Source organism: Bombina bombina, chromosome 7, assembly GCF_027579735.1.
Source record: "Bombina bombina isolate aBomBom1 chromosome 7, aBomBom1.pri, whole genome shotgun sequence".
NCBI lineage: Eukaryota > Metazoa > Chordata > Amphibia > Anura > Bombinatoridae > Bombina > Bombina bombina.
The window spans coordinates 61,205,357-61,220,419 of NC_069505.1; the positions used below are offsets into that span (position 1 = coordinate 61,205,357).

A 15,063-nucleotide genomic window follows, 5' to 3' on the forward strand; every position below is an offset into this window, starting at 1 on the left:
GAGTCAATGCTAAATTATTCAGGTATGGGGACAAAATGGGTAAATGCATGTCTAATTTAATAAAGCAAGTTAAGGGATCCAATACCATATTGGCAGCAAAAGAAAAAGACTAACCCAAACTAACGAATTTAGCTCTGAATTTATAGCTTATTATAAACAAATCTTTCTCCACAGAAGTTAATAAGCATATATTATTATATTGAAGAGTCAGGATTTTCTAAAGAATTTACAAGGTCATTTATTTCATTAATACCAAATGTTTTTAGCAGTGGGAGTATCCAGAGTACGGCAACAAACAGCTTGTGTGCAAAAAACAGATTTTAAAAGGAAAATGCTTCACCTCATGACATGGAGTACCGTAGCAGCCGCGGATCACACCGCCAAGTCGCCAGTTTAGAAAAGAAGATGCAGGCACCACTGGGAGTAGAGTTAAAAAAATTCCAAAATTTATTAGATAAACGTCATAAAAAGGTATAGCCCAGACAAGGCAAATTGTCTTACGCATTTTGCACCCCCCCACCCCCCATTGGCGCCTAATCATAGACTGATGTTACACAGCACAGAGGCTCTATACCAAAATAAAATGCATATATAGCATGCATTATCTAATATAATTATAGTAGAATGGTTTCTTAAGAAACGCTCATTTTTAATTTCTATATAGTACACCAAAAAATGATCAAGAAAAGATGTTAGGTTGTACAATGAAGGTTTTCCAAAAATTTACCTTTCTTTTATAAAGCTATGGAATATCAACATAAAACAATAAATAAATTTGCTGGGCATAAACTCATCTTATATTGTGTTAAGATATGTTTACAAGATGTTCTATGTAAGTATATATGTGTCTGTATAGTCTTACATTATAGTTGATAGGTTGCATTACATTAAATATAAGATATAGTAGAGAATAACAAGTTATTGTGACAACCAATACAACCTAGCATTAATGGAGGCCAGACATGTTATGATTCTTGTTTTTCTTGTTCATCAGTCTGATTAAGCGCCACTAGGGGGGGCAAAACGCATAAGACAATTCCCCATGTCTGTTTGCCTTGTCTGTGCTATACCTTTTTATGTTACATTTTTGGAATTTTTTAACTCTACTACCAGTAGTGCCTGCATCTTCTTTTCTTGACTGGCTACAGCTGTTATTACATAAGCTGATACATGCTGACAAAACAGGCTTTATAAAAGGGAGATCCTCGTTTACCAATTTACAGAAACTCCTACTAACAGTGGATTATTATAGCGTACAAAAGAATGAGAACGTTTCAGAAGAGAAAGCTATGGCAATTATAGCCATAGTTGCATAAAAAGCATTTGACTCCATTAATCTGAATTACCTGGTTGGATCACTAGAACGGTTCGGGTTTAAGGGTGCTTTTCTTGCTTTTAGCTATACTCTGACAAACCGTTCTTTTCCTTGATAGCTATTGGGTACATCAGACAATTTCCAGTTATTTAAAGGGACCAGGCAATGTTGCCCTTTATCACTGCTGCTTTTTAATCTGAGTATTGAACCCTTAGCAGCTATGCTTCAAAACAGATTGGGAGGCATAAAAGTAGACTCTAAAGAGATTCAAATATCTTTATATGCCGATGACCTGCTGTTGTTTGTTAGCAATACTAGGGATAATCTCCCTAAGCTTCTGAAAATTCTTAAGTTTTAGTACATTTTCAGGGCTACATGGTAAACTCCCAAAAATCTGGACTATTGGGGATACTGAAGAGTGAGTATTCTATGGATGATATCCCATTAAAAGAAGTTATGTGTTTAAAGTATTTAGGTATCAATATAAGTATTACGTCTGAAAAATGGTATGCTTATAACTGTACAGGCGGAATTGCTAAGGTGCAAGAAGACCTTTAAAAATGAACGATTTTACCCCATACATGATTGTGTCCCCAAATTATGTTATGCAGAACATTCCATTATTTCTAAGGACATATGATATAAAAATACTAAATACAGCGTTTAATACTTATTTTTTTTTTTTTTTTTATGGGGGAAGGACAAATCAAACATGTCTTTATATAGATTGACCCAAGGAAAAGAGTATGCAGGTTACAACCTCCCTTGCATTAAAAAAATATAATTGTCTGTTTAATGAAAATTATACCTGACTAGCTGTTGGATACTGACCATTTTTGTCTGAAGGACATTGAATCAGATCTTTTTGCAACTTTATCTCTAAAAGCCGCCGTACATTTAGGATCCTCTGATTCTCCCATGGTAATGAAGATGATTACTTTTTTTTTTTTTTTTTAAATAATTTTTATTGAGGTTATAAAAACAGTAAAGCAGATTAGTGTTATTAGTTACATTATAGAAATACTGAACATATTGTAGGACAACCTCACATTTTCTACTTTTTAACCATGGAACAATATAAATCATATGAATATAGACCTGTAGTGATGTACATTAAACAGGTGTAGAAGTAGTATAGACAATAGGATAGTCTTCATATGAACCCAAAGTAATACAATATACAAACAACATACTGTGGCTCGTAGGGAAAAAGCTGAAACCTATAAGCAAAAGCACATCTGAGCCACCTAAATCTGGGTAACTAGTTGGTGGGGGGTTATTTCAAAGTGCGGTATGTTTTGAGGGAAACAGCGCTATAGGACCCTAAACACAATCCCCTAGTGCCAGAGTCCTATATGGGGGGAGGGGGGGCGGAGATTAATCTTATAGCATACCAAGGATGCGCCTGAATTCTCTGGTGACCTTAAAGTGAAGGTAAACTTTGATGAATGAAAGTCCGTTTTTTAAAAATACTATTAAAAACAGGGGCACTTTCATTCATCAAAGTTTACAAATCAGCCGTTTTGATTAAAAACTTACCTTTTTTTTTTTTTCACAGCTACAGCAGCTTCCCCCTCCTGGAAATCCTCTCTTCACACGTTAGCAATGACTAATTCCGGCTTCCTCCAATCACAGCATGGCCTCAGGCAATAACCACCCTGGGGGGAAAGCCATGATTGGAGGAAGCCGGAATTAGTCATTGCTGACGTGTGAAGAGAGGATTTCCAGGAGGAGGAATCTGCTGTAGCTTTATACAGTACATATAATCAGCAATAGCAAGCAATACGCTAATAATTGTGCAAACAGATAATAGTGCACATCAATTTAAATAACTACCATCAATCTAGGGGCAAGGTGTAAACAACAAGCTTGGCACTAGATCATGAAAAGCATAGTTCCAAATCACCAGATTTAATATAAACAATCCAAATGATGACTATTATATCTGGGTTGCACATAAGCCAGGGGTAGTTGTAAAAGTATACTGTCCTGAAAAAGTGAAAAGTAGACGTCCTTTAGGCTAAGCTAAGGACATAACCATAAAACACAATACCATATGCAGGAGTTCATTGAAGTGAAGCAGCTGGTGTTGTGCACAGACCAACTAATTGCAAACCAACTAATCGATTAATAGATTATGAGATTCGTTGACAACTATTATTATTACGATTATGACGATTAGTTGTTGCAGCTCTACACGTGTGTGTATATATCTATCTATCAGGGACGTGCACTCATAGGAGGCAGTGCCTACCCTGCCATATGTGGCTAAAGCTTAATTAAATTTTAATTAAAACAAAAAAAAAAAGTCCCCAAAAAATATTCCCCCCCCCCCCCATGTAATGCTATGGAGAGGCAGGTACAGGAACGCTTCTCTCCATTGCAGTACATGGGTCAAAGGAAAAGCTGTGCTGCAGCGCCACCTGTGTTCTGTCAATATATTAGCAGCAAAAATTGGGACCAATAGGAGGCACCCCTCTTGATGCCTCCTACCAATTGAAGGATATATAGATTAATCAGAAGGAGGATGCAGTGAGCAGGGTCATGTGACACAACTGGAAGCTGAGGTAACCTAAGAACAGATGACGCCAAGCAGAAGAGTAAAGTAGTATTCTACTTCTATTGTGATTCTTTTGGTATCCTTTGGTGTCCTTTGTTGAAGAGCATACCTAAGTGGGATGTGCACGTGCGTTTCTTGAACACCATATTCCAGCAGCTGTGTTGGCAGTATTGATAACTTATCCTTTGGTAAAACTTGTATGGTAAATTATTTCTATTTTTACAATACAGTAGTGAGTAGAGAAGAGATTGTGGATCATTCTAATTGCTTAGTAACTGGCACTGTGCCACATAATTGTATGAGTGTGTATGTGAGCAGAGTGTGTGTGGGTGTCAGTGAGCAGAGTGTGTGTGCTTTATTCTCCAGGTAATCAATACATTTCCGATGAGCTAGTGCTTTAGTGCAGTGTTTCTCAATAATGGTCCTCAAGTACCCCCAACAGGCCAGTTTTTCATTATAGCTGAATCAGTGCACAGGTGAAGTAATCAGCTGATCAGTAACTCAGTGGTTACTAACTTGCTCTCACCCATCACCTGATTATGTCACCTGTGCACTGGTTCAGCTGTCATTTAAACCTGCCCTGTTGGGGGTACTTGCGGCCCTCTGTACATGTGTTTCTCCGGCGTATCATATCTACTGCCTCACCAGCCTCTGACCTCACTGCACGTCACTGATATAGATATATATATAATGTATATATATATATATATATGTGTGTGTGTATATATATATATATATATATATATATATGTGTGTGTATATAATATAAAATGTGTGTGTAAAAAAAAAAAGTGTGTGTGTCAAGCGCTGTCAACTAAAATGAATACCCTTGAAGCTTAAAACAATGTGTCTTATAGCTGTATGTGTGTTAATTTTTCAATTCCTCTCAGCTGCTCTCCTCTAAAAAGTATACTTGATCCAACTAACAAGTAAAAGGAAAAATCGGTGTGATGGGTTTAGAGTGAGCGCTATTGGAATAGAGAATAAGTACAGTATAATAAGGTTGTTAAACCTTGCGGTACATTATTATTATCAGGTATTTGTAGAGCGCCAACAGATTCTGCAGCGCTGTAAACATAGTCGGTGTACAGGATAGCTTTTGTAGGAGTCAAGTGGGTAGAGGGCCCTGCCGAGAGTTTCACTGTTGTAGTCGGCTCTTATGAAGCGATCTGTAAACAGCTGAGCCCATAGGCTTACAATCTAAGGAGTTCAAGGGGAAAGCAATGGTGATAGGAAAGGTTAGTGTTGATTGTATGCATCCCTGAATAGTAGAGTTTTTAGGGAGTGCTTGAAGCTGTTAAAACTATGGGAGAGTCTTATGGAGCGAGGCAGGGAATTCCACAAGATGGGGGCCAGTCTGGAGAAGTCCTGTAAACGTGAATGTGAGGAAGTAACAAGAGAGGAGGAGATCCTGAGCTGATCGAAGGGGACGGGAGGGAGAGTATCTAGAGACAAGTTCTAAGCTGTAGGGGGGAGCAGTGCAGTTGAGAGCTTTATATGTCAAGGTGAGGATTTTAGAGGCAAGAGGAAGCCAGTGAAGGGATTTGCAGAGAGGTGCAGCAGATGAAGATGAGCCTGGCAGAGGCATTCATAATGGATTGTAAAGGAGCTATGCGGCAGCTAGGTAGACCAGAGAGGACGGAATTGCAGTAGTCGAGGCGGGAAAGGATGAGAGAGTGGATTAAAATCTTGGTTGTATCTTGTGTAAGGAAATGTCTAATTTTAGCAATGGTTTTTAAGGTGGAAGCGGCAGGCTTTAGCCAAGGACTGGATATGAGGAGTGAAGGAAAGATCTGAGTCAAGTGTGACCCCAAGACATTGGGCTAGCGGGGTAGGGGTAATGATGGAATTATCAACAGTTATATAAATTTTGGGGGTGGAGACATTGGAAGAAGGGGGAAAAATAAGGAGTTCAGTTTTGGAGAGATTTAGCTTAAGGTAGTGAGAGGACATCCAAGATGATATGTGAGAAAGACAGTTAGTGACACGGGTTAGTAAGGAAGGAGGTAGATTTGGGTGTCATCGGCATACAAATGGTATTGAAACCCATGGGACTTTATTAAGGAACCTAGTGACGACGTGTAGATTGAGAAGAGAAGGGGACCAAGGACAGAGCCTTAAGGTACCCCAACAGAAAGTGTTAACGGGGCAGAGGATGCTCCGGAGAAGGCTACACTAAATGTACGGTTAGTCAGATAGGAAGAGAACCACGAGAGAGCTGTGTCACAGATGCCGAAGGATTGGAGGGTTTGGAGCAGAAGAGGGTGGTCAACAGTGTCAAAAAAATCAAATTGCTTTTATAAGTGATTCAGTTCAAGGAACTTTTTTTCTTTTGAAGAGAAGATATTCATACAAAAAATGGGTACAGCCATGGGCACTAAGTTTGCCCCAAACTTATATAAGTGGATGTTTGAAGATTTGATGATATGGCAAGAGAACGTTTTTGCTCCACATATATAATCCAGTGGTATAAATTCATTGACGACATTCTAATCTTTAAAGGAGAACAAACAATATTTAACGACTTTGTAGACATGATCAACTCCAACAACTTTAATTTAAAATTCACAAAAGAATGGAATAAACATTTAATACATTTACTAGACATCAATTTGTCAAAAATAAAAAGATCCGTACGAAATGATTCACGAAAGAAACTGATACCAACAGATACCTACATGCTAAAAGTGGAGATCATCCTAACTGGATAAAAAACATACCCTATGGGCAATTCCAGAGGGATAAGAAGGAACTGTACAGAAAGTGATGATTTCGAAACTTCTACAATATTGAAAGAAAAATTCAGGGATAAGGGTTTCAAAGAGAGACTCTGTGGAAGCCTATAATAAAGTAAAAAAAACAATGGAGAAGTTCTCTTCTCCAACCAAAGAAGAAAAATAATAAAACTAAAAAAAGAACAAACTTCACAAATTCAGAACACCCCAAGGTTCATCACAACATATAATTGTGCATTGAAACAAATTGAAAAGATTCTAAATGAACATTGGTACCTCCTAAAAAAGAATCCAATTCTGAGAAAAGATCTGCCCCAAAGACCCTTGGTAGCCTATAAGAAAAATTTAAATTTCAAAAATATTCTGGTTCCTACAAAATTAAAGACAATAAACCAGAAACATAGGGAGGTTAGCCAACAACTAGTAAAGGGTTTCTATCAGTGTGGGAGAAAAAACTGTGAGTGCTGCAAACGCAACAGCGAAACAGAAAATAAATGGATTATTAACAGTTCAAAACAAATACCAATTCAAACATATATGAACTGCAAATCTGAATATGTTTATAAGATTAAATGTAACTGTAAAAGAGTATATATAGGAAGAACCAAAAGATTCCTCAAAACAAGATTTCTCGAACATGTTAAAAATAGTATGGCCTCAGTAGACATTTTGAGGCGTTTCATAAAAAGAACCCAAATGAATTTACAATAAAAGCAATCGAACAGATACCAAAGACATGGAACAGAGAGACTCTTACAATTAAGAAAGGGAAACGTATTGGATCCACTTTTTAAATATGAGGGAACCATATGGTTAAAACAGGGCCATAGATCTGGAAGCTTTTTTTATGAAGGATAAAAACCATGAAAGGAAAGATATGTCGTCTCCCCCCTCTTTCTCCTCCCCCTATTTTTTAGACTCGCCTAATCATTTCCAAATACACTGACTATTCACATGCCAGTAAGTAGAAACGCATATTTCTTAAGCATTTTAAGTGTACAAACATAATCATTTTACCCATATCTCCTTTTTGGTGAATTTATAGGCTTTTATACAAATATAAACACGTATTCCAATTTTTTTTTAAATAGTTTAAAATTTTAAAAATAAGTTTTTTTTTTTTTTTTTTTGTTTTTTTATTTATTGAATTTTTTATTATGATTTTTATATAATGAAAATGTGCTTGCTTTTACACATATATATTTTTATATTTATATCAATCGTTTTAGCCTCCTGTATATTATACACTATATATTTGATTGTTTTTTTGTTCCTCTCCATTCAATCAATAAACTACATGATTCTCCTCAACTTGTAACTTGGCGCACACAGATTTCTATATACATACTTTTTAACATGTACAAATAGTATATAAAAATAAATATAAATTCATTTCTAAAAAATTATTTTCCTAAATTCGAAATAGGTTTGGATATACAATAATCAACATTAATATTTGGCCATTGCTTATAGATAAAAATGGAAGCACTTCCGGTTTCCAGGAATAAAAGGAGACCTAGGATGGAAGTGGATCCATTCTCTGACGAAGTGAGCAAAGCTCCCACGAAATGCGTAAGATAGCGAGTGACGCCACTTCCGGTTTCGCATTGGATCCACTTCCGGTTTAACACTACCACGCCAGTGTGTTTTTTTTGGATCTGTCTTTTTGGCCTTTATTTTATTTATAGCTTTTCTCAGCTCCCCTGCTTTACAGGATTTAGGCAACAGTGCATTTGGACATCAGATAAGTTTTTTTCCATTTTTTTACACTGTGTTGTATTTCAACCAATATTTGCATTGTTTTTTTATTCTTTAACCGGTTTTCAGTGTTTTAGCCATTTTGATTCTAGTTTTGTATTTTCACCATTTGATATTTATTTTCATCACTTCTCCATTTAGGGGGCATTTTTATTGACACTTCCTTGGTCTAATATCTAATATTTTTTTTTTATACTTTCTACGAGTTAGATCTGTCAGTCATCTCAGACCTACAGTAAAACTTAATGCCATTGTTGTGTTTTTTAGGGTTTAATTAACATTACATTTATTCTTTAAAATTATTGCACTCGAACCACTCATGCCGTTTTCTAAACAATGATCTCGGCCGATGCTGTAGAGTTCTACAGATCTTGAACCTTTTTACAATATAGATTAATAAAAAAACTTTTTTGAGCTATTGAATTTACACCATTCTAGATTATTACCAACAAAGGGGATGTTTTAGATAATCCTCATTTTTGTATCAGTGACATCAAGGTTTAACAACCTTCTTATACTGTACTTATTCTCTATTCCAATAGCCCTCACTCTAAACCTTTCTATCACACCCATTTTTTTTTTACTTGTTAGTTGGATCAAGTATACTTTTCAGAGGACAGAAGCTGAGAAGTAATTGACAAATTAACGCACATACAGCTATAAGGCACATTGTTTTAAGCTTCAAGGGTATTCATTTTAGTTGACCACGCTTGACGCGCACCCCCCCCCCCCTTTTTTATATATATATATATATATATATATATATATATATATATATATATATATATAATCTCCAAAAACGAATGCACTCACAGGGCTTGCACAAAGCAAATATTTAATGGAACGTTTTTTTAGATACAATCTCCTTCATCAGCATGTCAAACAAATGTGAAATACACACGTATGTGTGTGTGTGTGTGTGTGTGTATGTATGTGTATGTATAATATATATATATATATATATATATATATATATATATATATATATATATATATATATATATATATATATATATATAATGTGTGTGTGTGTGTATATATGTAAACAGTACACCCCTACATTAAGCAGTGCCCAGGTGCTAGATACACATATTGACTTAATACATTCTAAACATATATACAATGTAGTAAGACTATCTACTAATAAACTCGCTTAAAAACAAAATCAAATGCAGACGCTCTTTTGCATTGTGTCCTCCTAGTGCCATATTTAGGCATAGGCTAATTTATATACCTATATTATGAACTGGACATACGTATTGCTTTTTGGAAACGCCATAATGCATAAAGATTACTTGGCCCACATCGTATACTGTATGTATCTTAGAATGTCAGCTGGGGTATAAGTGCCACCTTCAAGATGTACCTCTATTCGTACACAGACTATAAGTGTTGTGACAGTACCCCAAAAGGAGTATAGATAAATGTACATATGGACAGATTGTGGTGAATAGTTACAAATAACTGGTTTATATGACACAGGTTCTAATGATGTTTAATGTACATATCGTTGAGTGACCGCTCTTTTTAGCCCTCTACTTAGGTTACTTAAATATGGGACTCACACAGATGCATCCCTTTAGGGGTGTCATTGTCGGGTACTTTAGTTGACAGAGCTTGACACACACCTCCCTCTCTTTTTGAGATAGATATATATATATATATATATATATATATAATAGATAGAGACCGAAACGTTATGGGTTAAGGGCCTGCTGTTTATCTTGAACTGGATTAAATGCTTTATTATTTGAAATTCCCTGTGTTGCCTGCTGCTTTCAAATACTTGGAACACACTTTAAGCCGTGTGTGCATTTGGAATATATATAAGAGATATACACACAAGAACGAACAACTGGCTCAATACTATTGTTAGCCTGTTCTATGGCGATTTACCACCTGGGGGCAGCTTCTTTTAGCCCAGTAATGCTTTTCACAGAGAACTTTCCTGTAGTATATCAGTCTGATCCCGCCTATTACGGTCAGTCCAGCGCCGAAATACCAGGCAATTCCTTTCTTAACAAGGAACACAGCAAATATATGTATAGTATAAATTTTATTATAATATATTATTATTATATCATTATTATAAAGAATATATTTTGAAGCTAATTAACCGTACATATATAAAGTTGTACCTTTTTGTGTGGAACAGAAATCATATACACTGTTCTCTCTAGGACACTTTTTTAGCAGGTATAGATATATAATCTCTGAACTCTGGCTAAAGATCACTGCTCTTAGGTTCAGTCTATTTCACCCAAAACTAGGCCTTTTTTTTATATTCACTTTATAATTTCATTCATCCAGGTATCATCTCTCCACCTACCAGAAGGTCTCAGAGGAAATCAACTTTGGAAAATACAGTCTCAGAGAGTCCAGTATGTCTAAAGATTTTTCCAGCAATGTCTGAACAGAAGAAGCAAATTGGAGTAGAGAGACGTAGCCAGAACGATGGAGATGTCTGTAAGTAGAAAAATCCTTTGTGTCTGTCAATCTTCTGAGTTTGTGAGTAATTGTGAGTTCATAGCAGCCTTATGCCTGTGTCTGTCAGCTTACCTGGGTTATTGTCTCCATTGGGACACACTGTCAGCGAGTGACAGGAGCTGTTGTAAGTTCTTGTTTTATTGCCATTAAAGGCTGTGTGTGTGTTTATGTATACAGGTGGCCCTCGGTTTACGACGGTTCAATTTGCGCCGTTCCAGAATAACGGCCTTTTTTTTGCTATTGAAAAGCATTGACTGCTATTGAAAGCATTAGCACATGCATACATTAAAATAGCCAGTAGATGGAGCTGTCCGCTTGTGTTGCAGCAAACACATGCAAAGAATAGCAAGCCAGACATGATCAATGGATCAGCTTTCAAAGGAACAAGATCTAGCAGCCACTTCCCTTAGCTGCAGACTCAATGCAGAGAACTGTCTGCAGAAAAAAGCAAGTAAAAAAAAAACGTTTTTCTTAATGAAACTTAGTTTGATGATGATAGTCTGTTGTGTGATTAAACACTGGCAGGTTGAAATCAGTGTATAACCAGACCTGAGCAATGGAGCCGTTTTTAAAGGAACAAGATCTAGCAGCCACTTCCCTTAGCTGCAGAAAAATGCAAGTAAAAAAAAACGTTTTTCTTCATTAAATTTAGTTTGATGATGATAGTCTGTGTGATTATTTTGTTTTTGTTCATTAAACTTAGATTGATGATGATACAGTCTGTGTTTGTGTGATAATTTTATTAGGTGCGGTTTTGTTTATTAAACTTAGTTTGATGATACAATCTATTTTATTAGGTTTATAATGCTGTTTAGCATTTATAGTCTTCATTTCAAAGCTTTAAAAATATTTTGAGAGGGGCCTGGAACCTAACTCCCTCACTTCAATCGACTTACATTATAAACTGGGTTTCAATTTACAACGGTTTCGATTTACAACCATTCCTTCTGGAACCTAACCCCGGCGTAAACTGAGGGCTACCTGTATATTGTAGAAGCAGGCTGCAGGTCACCTTATGTCTGTGTCACTCCTTACTAATGGCAGGCTACCTTGCTTCCTTTATTTGGGTCACCATGCTTAAAGGGACAGTCAAATAAAAAAAAATAAAAAACTTTCATGATTTAAATAGGGCATCTAATTTTAAACAACTTTTCAATTTACTTTTATTACCAATTTTGCTTTGTTCTCTTGGTATTCTTAGTTGAAAGCTAAATCTAGGAGGTATATATGCTAATTTCTTAGACCTTGAAGGCCACCTCTAATCTGAAAGCATTTTGACAGGTTTTCACCACTAGAGGGCGTTAGTTCATGTGTTTCATATAGATAACATTGAGCTCAGGCACGTGAAGCTCCTAAGAGCAAGCACTGATTGGCTAAAAATGCAAGTCTGGCAAAAGAATTGAAATAAGGGGGCAGTTTGCAGAGGCTTAGATACAAAGTAATCACAGAGGTAAAAAGTTTATTATTATAACTGTGTTGGTTATGTAAAATTGGGGAATGGGTAATAAAGGGATTATCTATCTTTTTAAACAACAAAAATTCTGGTGTTTACTGTCCCTTTAAATCGGCAGGTTTTACGTCTAGTGGCTGGCACGCCAACAAGAAGCTGTAAATTTTGCTTTTGATCATAGACAACAGACACGCATTAGTGGGCTGCTTCAAAATTCCTTGTATTTGTGCGGGGGGTTAACTATTAACTCTCTTTCTCTTGAAGGCATCACTTCTCCAACTAAGAGAAAATCTCAAAGGAAATCAGCCATGAACACCACCACCACCTTAGACAGCCTGGTAAGTCAAATAATCAACAGGTGAATCATAAAAAGACAAAGCAGTAGCACTTACTCTAATGAACAGTAGAAATTTTTTTTTTCCTTTCAAATTTTAAAAATCGCCTCAATTGCTGTAACCATATCATGTGACAGCCATCAGCCAATCAGTCATGTATACATATACTCTGAACTGTTGCACATGCTCAGTAGTAGCTGGTGTCTCAGAAAGTATGCGTGTACTTTGGTTTCTCTGCTCTTTGATATATGTTTGTATCTGTGCACAATTTCATTATGGAAGTACATTGAGAAGTCTCTTTAAAACCGCTACTCTATCTGAATTGTGAAAGTTTATAAAGGGGCATAAAGCCCCCAAATTTTCCTTTCTTGATAGAACATAGTTTTAAACAATTTTCCAATTTACTTTTATTATCACATTTTTTTTTTGTTACCCTTTGTTGAAAAGCAGGGATGTAAGCTCAGGAGTGTGCACGTGTCTGCAGTACTATATGGCGGCTGCAGTTTTACAACAATGTTATACATTAGCAAGAGCACTAGATGACAGCAGATTTATAACAATGTTATACATTAGCAAGAGCACTAGATAACAGCAGATTTATAACAATGTTATACATTAGCAAAAGCACTAGATAACAGCAGATTTATAACAATGTTATACATTAGCAAGAGCACTAGATAACAGCAGATTTATAACAATGTTATACATTAGCAAGAGCACTAGATGACAGTAGATTTATAACAATGTTATACATTAGCAAGAGCACTAGATAACAGCAGATTTATAACAATGTTATACATTAGCAAGAGCACTAGATAACAGCAGATTTATAACAATGTTATACATTAGCAAGAGCACTAGATGACAGCAGATTTATAACAATGTTATACATTAGCAAGAGCACTAGATGACAGCAGATTTATAACAATGTTATACATTAGCAAGAGCACTAGATAACAGCAGATTTATAACAATGTTATACATTAGCAAGAGCACTAGATGACAGCAGATTTATAACAATGTTATACATTAACAAGAGCACTAGATAACAGCAGATTTATAACAATGTTATACATTAGCAAGAGCACTAGATGACAGCAGATTTATAACAATGTTATACATTAGCAAGAGCACTAGATAACAGCAGATTTATAACAATGTTATACATTAACAAGAGCACTAGATAACAGCAGATTTCTAACAATGTTATACATTAACAAGAGCACTAGATAACAGCAGATTTATAACAATGTTATACATTAGCAAGAGCACTAGATGACAGCAGATTTATAACAATGTTATACATTAGCAAGAGCACTAGATGACAGCAGATTTATAACAATGTTATACATTAGCAAGAGCACTAGATGACAGCAGATTTATAACAATGTTATACATTAACAAGAGCACTAGATAACAGCAGATTTATAACAATGTTATACATTAGCAAGAGCACTAGATAACAGCAGATTTATAACAATGTTATACATTAACAAGAGCACTAGATAACAGCAGATTTATAACAATGTTATACATTAACAAGAGCACTAGATAACAGCAGATTTATAACAATGTTATACATTAGCAAGAGCACTAGATGACAGCAGATTTATAACAATGTTATACATTAGCAAGAGCACTAGATAACAGCAGATTTATAACAATGTTATACATTAGCAAGAGCACTAGATGACAGCAGATTTATAACAATGTTATACATTAACAAGAGCACTAGATAACAGCAGATTTATAACAATGTTATACATTAACAAGAGCACTAGATGGCAGCAGATTTATAACAATGTTATACATTAGCAAGAGCACTAGATAACAGCAGATTTATAACAATGTTATACATTAGCAAGAGCACTAGATAACAGCAGATTTATAACAATGTTATGCATTAACAAGAGCACTAGATAACAGCACTATTTTCTGTCATGTAGTTCTCCAGACATGTGCATGCTTTATCTAGATATCTCTTCAACAAAGAATAACATTGGAACAAAGCCGATTTCTTAACAGACTATACAATTTTAAAGTTTCCAGTTTACTTCTATCTGAATCATGAAAGAAAAAAATTATTTTCATGTCCCTTTAATGCTTACATATAAACTCTTTAAACCTATCTACTTACATTGTTTTGTTGTATACAATATGATTTTCATGTCCCTTTAATGCTTACACACACAAACTCTTTAAACGTATCTACTTACATTGTTTTGTTGTACACAATATGATTTTCATGTCCCTTTAATGCTTACACATATAAACTCTTTAAACGTATCTCTATTTACATTTTGTTGTACACGATATGATTTTCATGTCCCTTTAATGCTTACACATATAAACTCTTTAAACGTATCTCTATTTACATTTTGTTGTATATGATATGATTTTCATGTCCCTTTAATGCTTACACA

General features: G+C 35.4%; 1 protein-coding gene across 1 annotated transcript in view; it reads left to right on the top strand.

The window, feature by feature from the left end:
• Nucleotides 1–15,063, top strand: part of CDCA5 (cell division cycle associated 5) — a 48,013-nt gene that overhangs the window by 9,787 nt on the left and 23,163 nt on the right. Inside the window, exons 3-4 of the mRNA XM_053688876.1 lie at nucleotides 10,679–10,834; nucleotides 12,570–12,643. Of these exons, the coding sequence (XP_053544851.1) occupies nucleotides 10,679–10,834; nucleotides 12,570–12,643 (230 nt within the window). The remainder of the gene's footprint in view (nucleotides 1–10,678; nucleotides 10,835–12,569; nucleotides 12,644–15,063) is intronic.